This window comes from Marmota marmota, unplaced genomic scaffold, assembly GCF_001458135.2.
Source record: "Marmota marmota marmota unplaced genomic scaffold, marMar, whole genome shotgun sequence".
Taxonomy (NCBI): Eukaryota; Metazoa; Chordata; class Mammalia; order Rodentia; family Sciuridae; genus Marmota; species Marmota marmota.
This window is the reverse complement of record NW_026000241.1, coordinates 6381939-6386284: the sequence shown is the minus strand read 5'-3', so window position 1 is coordinate 6386284 and position 4346 is coordinate 6381939. Positions and strand designations below refer to the sequence as shown.

The 4346-nt window shown below is 58.2% G+C and overlaps 1 protein-coding gene across 1 annotated transcript in view; it reads right to left on the bottom strand.

Moving 5' to 3' along the window:
• Positions 1-4346, bottom strand: part of Kcnn1 (potassium calcium-activated channel subfamily N member 1) — an 18371-nt gene that overhangs the window by 9512 nt on the left and 4513 nt on the right. Inside the window, exons 2-4 of the mRNA XM_048795366.1 lie at positions 4084-4346; positions 3445-3540; positions 43-512 (exon numbers count right to left, since the gene is read on the bottom strand). The exon at positions 4084-4346 is cut by the window's right edge and continues 44 nt beyond it. Of these exons, the coding sequence (XP_048651323.1) occupies positions 43-512; positions 3445-3540; positions 4084-4346 (829 nt within the window). The remainder of the gene's footprint in view (positions 1-42; positions 513-3444; positions 3541-4083) is intronic.

The following is a 4346-nucleotide window of genomic DNA, read 5'->3' as shown; positions in this document are numbered from 1 at the left end:
AGTGGAAGCCAAGGTCACGGGAGCCGTGGATGGGGGGGGGACCGAGGCCCGGGTCCCCAGCCCTCCCGCTCGGCCTGGCGGCCTGGGGCGCACCTCTCACACACGCGCACGGTCCAGGCCGCGATGATCCAGGAGGAGATGCTGAAGACGAGCAGCACGGTGCCCGGGCAGATGGTCATGAGCGTCTTCATGACGAAGCGCGTGTTGAAGGTGATCTTGTTGAGCGCCCCGATGCTGCGGCTCGAGGCGTCGGTGAAGATCTTGCTGTGCAGCAGCATCACGCGGCCCAGCAGGTAGAGGCGGAGGAACATCGGGATGGACAGCAGCACGTCCACGTCGGCCTCGGCCACCGACGGCGCGTACGTGAAGGCCAGCCGCGCCGTCCACGTGAAGCGGTAGTGGCCGGGCACCGGGTGGATGGCGCACACGGCGAGCTCCAGCGAGATGAGGAAGACGCGCTCGCAGGTCATGGCGATGCGCCAGTCATCCGCGCCGTTGTCCACCATGAACAGCTGCCGAGAGCGGACGCAAGGAGGACGGTGGGTCCCGGACTCGCACCCAGGTCCCACCCCCAGGTCCCACCCCCAAGAACGCCCTTGCCGGGAAACCCAACCCAGCCTCAGGTTCCCAAGAAAAGTCAGAAGCGTGGCCTCAGAGGAGGCTCCCTAGTTCTCAGCTCTGGCCAGATTCAAACTGAACATCACATGGGCCGGGCACGTCTGTCACCCCAGAGGCTCGGGAGGCTGAGAAAGGAGGATCGCAAGTTCAAAGCCAACCTCAGCAAAAGTGAGGCACTAAGCAACTCAGCGAGACCCTGTCTCTAAATACAAAATAAAAAGGGCTGCGGAGGCGGCTCAGTGGTTAAGCGCCCTGGTTCAATCCCTGGTTCCAGAACAGAACAAGATCAAAAACACACAAAGACCTACGCTAACAAGACCGGTTGTGTGGACAGGAGAGGAGGAGACCAGGGATGACAGTGAACACATGAGAAACCACACGAGGACATGGCGACAGAACGGCCACTTATAAGGCAAGAAGAGCGGGCCCAGGGACCCACCCCCTGCTGGCCCCTTGATCTTGAACTTGTGGCCTCCAGAACTGCGAGAAGACCCATCTGTGTAGTTTAGGCCATTCCACTTGTGGTATTTTACTTATAGCAGCCGCACCGAACTCACGCAGATTTTGATTAACTTATTAATATTGTGAGGTTCGATTTATATGAAACGTCCAGAGGGGGCGGATCCAGACACAGAGAGCATGGCTGCCAGGGGCCAGGGAGGGGGTGGGGAGTGACTGCTGATGGGGATGGGGTCTCCTTCTGGGATTTTGGAAATGTTCTAGAACTAGATAGAAGTAACGTTTACATAACATTGCAAATGCCCCTGAACTGTTCCTCTTTAGAATGGTTACAGTCATATTATATGAATTTTACCTTAGTAAAAAATATCTAGTGGGATGCAGTGGTTCCCACCTACAATCCTAGCTACTGGGGAGGCTGAGGCAGGAGGATCACAAGTTTGAGACCAGCCTCAGCAACTTAGCGAGGCCTTAAGCAACTTAGTGAGACCCTGTCTCAAAATAAAAATATAAACAGGGCTGGGGATGTGGCTCAGTGGTACACTACATGCCTAGCATACACAGGACACTGGATTCAATTCCCAACAGTGCCAAAAATAATAATAATAAAATTAAATAAATAAAATCAAACAGGAGCAAGTCAGGGGTGTGGCTCAGTGGAAGAGTACTTCCCTGGCACACGTGAAGCCCTGGGTTCCATCCACAACACAAGAAAGACAGTCAGAAAGATAGACAGACTGATGACCTTAGAAAGAGAGGAAATTGGAGACTGGGGGTGTGGCTCAGTGGTAGGGCGCTAGGCCCTGGGTTTGATTCCCCAGTACTGCCCAGAGGGAGGGGGCAGTTAGACAGACGCGCACAGAGAAAATGGCATGTGAGCTTCCAGACCAGTGACGCATCCACAAGCCAAGAGTACCAAGACTGCAGGGGCACCAGAAACCAGGAAGGAGGCCTGGAGTGGCCCCCACAGACCTAAGGAGGAGCCAGCCCTGCGGAGGCCTTGGTCTTGAACCTTCAGCCTCCAGGACAGGCAGAGGGTGCATCTGTGTTGAGGGCACTCCGTGTGGGTCTCTGCACCGGCTCCCTGGCTCATCAATACAGAGGTGCACCCTTTCTATTGTACAAAGGCTCTATGTTTCATTTTGGTTATCCATCCATTCACTGAGGGACCTTGGTGTGTGTGTGTGGGGGGGGGCGTGTGGGGAGTGGTACTAGGGATTGAACTCAGGGGCACTTGACCACTGAGTCCCATCTCCAGCCCTATTTTGTATTTTATTTATTTAGAGACAGGGTCTCACTGAGTTGCTTAGGGTCTTGCTAGGTTGCTGAGGCTGGCTTTGAACTCCTGATCCTCCTGCCTCGGCCTCCTGAGCCGCTGGGATTTCATTAAGGGAAATTCGTACATGGTTTCTACTTTCTGTCTGTTGTGAAAGATGGTCTTATAAACATTTGTGTGGATGTTGATTTTTGTTTCTCTTGGAGGGTGAACCTAGGAGGGGGATTGTTAGGGGCCAGGGTAACCTCCTGGTTAGCTAGAATCCGCCCTCCACACCTGAGTTCCATATCGCACAGTCAGCCACCCACGGACTGAAAATATTTTGAAAAAAAAAATCCCATCTGTACTCTTTTTCTTGTCACGATTCCCTAAACAACACAGCACATGCACGTTTATGTTGTGTTAGGTGTTCTCGGCCATCTAGAGATGATTTAGAGTCCAAAGGAGGTCATCTGCAGGAACTTGAGCGTCCTGGGGTTTGGGTATCTGTGGGGGTCCTGGCACCAATCCCGCAGGGATCCCCAGGGCTGGCTGTATTGGAGGAACTGACAGACACCTGTCCCCAACAGCCAGCCCCCAGAGACACGTGCACATGGCACAGATGGAGATTTCCCACTCACGCGTTCTGCCAGCCTGAGGCCCCTGGAGCTCAGGGGTCTGAGGCGAGGGCAGGAGCCCAGGCCGGTGCTGCCCACCGGGCGCCGAGGGGCCTGAGCTGGCTCCACAGCAGGAGGCCAGCGCCAGGCCCAGCGACTCTTCCTATTGGGAAGGACATCGGGTGCCTCCCAATAGAAACAGAGCCTGCTTCCAGGGCTGCGAAAGCCACCAGGAAGCCACCAGGGCCATGAAGCTCACTGTGTCCCAGCCCCCTGGCTCCGCCCTCCTTGACCTCTCCACCTGTTCCCGTCTGGAGAGGAGCCATGAAAGTCAACAGGCAGACGCGTTGCAGGGAGGGGGTGACGACGCGGTGACTCTCCACTGAGAACTTTGGTTTTTGTCAAGGAGACTATTTGTCCTGTGTGTCCTGGGGAGCGGGGGCCCCAGCTGGGCTGACCGGGGGACTCTGGGGCCCAGGGTGAGGAGGCACTGACCTGGATCTCCCGGGCATGGTAGAGGACCACGAGGCCCAGCAGGATGGCGGTGGACAGGCTGATGAGGCATTTCAGGGCGAACGAATAGAGCGAGTCCTGGGGAGAGGGAGAGGGCACTGGGGGGGGCTCCCAAGCACCACCCCACCAGGCCCCTGGGGACAGCAGCTGGCCAGAGGGGGCTCCTCCCCATGGCCGCCCCGGTGCCCGCTGAGCCTCCATCTCCTGAGCTGCCTGTCCCGGCCTGGTCTCACTTGGGTCCTGTGTTTATAAGGCCTGGTCCCTTATGGCCCCGGGATGTCGCGAGGCCTGCTGGGCCATGGACTGGCACCTCCGTCTGCAGGCCTGGCTCCCTCCAGCCCCAGTCTCCGGGCAGACAAGCCCTGGTTTCTCTCTGTTCTCACACCCGCTTGGTGACACAGAGGACTCACAGAGCCAGGCTGGTGACACACCGACCACTCTAGGCGGGGAGGGAGAGCGTGGCCTGAGCCTAGCCCAGCCTTCCCTGGGGTCCCCCTCCCCAGCTCACCCGGGGAGCAGCAGAGGGAGGGGCTGGAGTGGCACAGGGAGCCCCAGGGTCCCCTGCATTCCCTGCCCGCCTCCCTGGGGGCCCTGAGGTGCCTGGGCGGGGGCTGTGCCTACCTTGGTGTATACCCCCCAGGACAGCTCGGTCTCCGTCACCATGACGACGATGCCAAACATGCCGAAGATGAGGGCGTAGTCACTGAGCCGTTTCCTCTTCTCAAAGAGGGCCCTGCGGTGGCCCAGGCGGTGGCCCACAGTCGGGGTCTTCCCAGGGCCCCTCCGCCTGCCTGCTTCGTCCTCCTCCTCCTCCTCCTCCTCCTCCTCCTCCTGGTCCTGGGGCTGCCCCCGGGGGCTGCCTGGCGAGAGCCTGGACGGCTCGC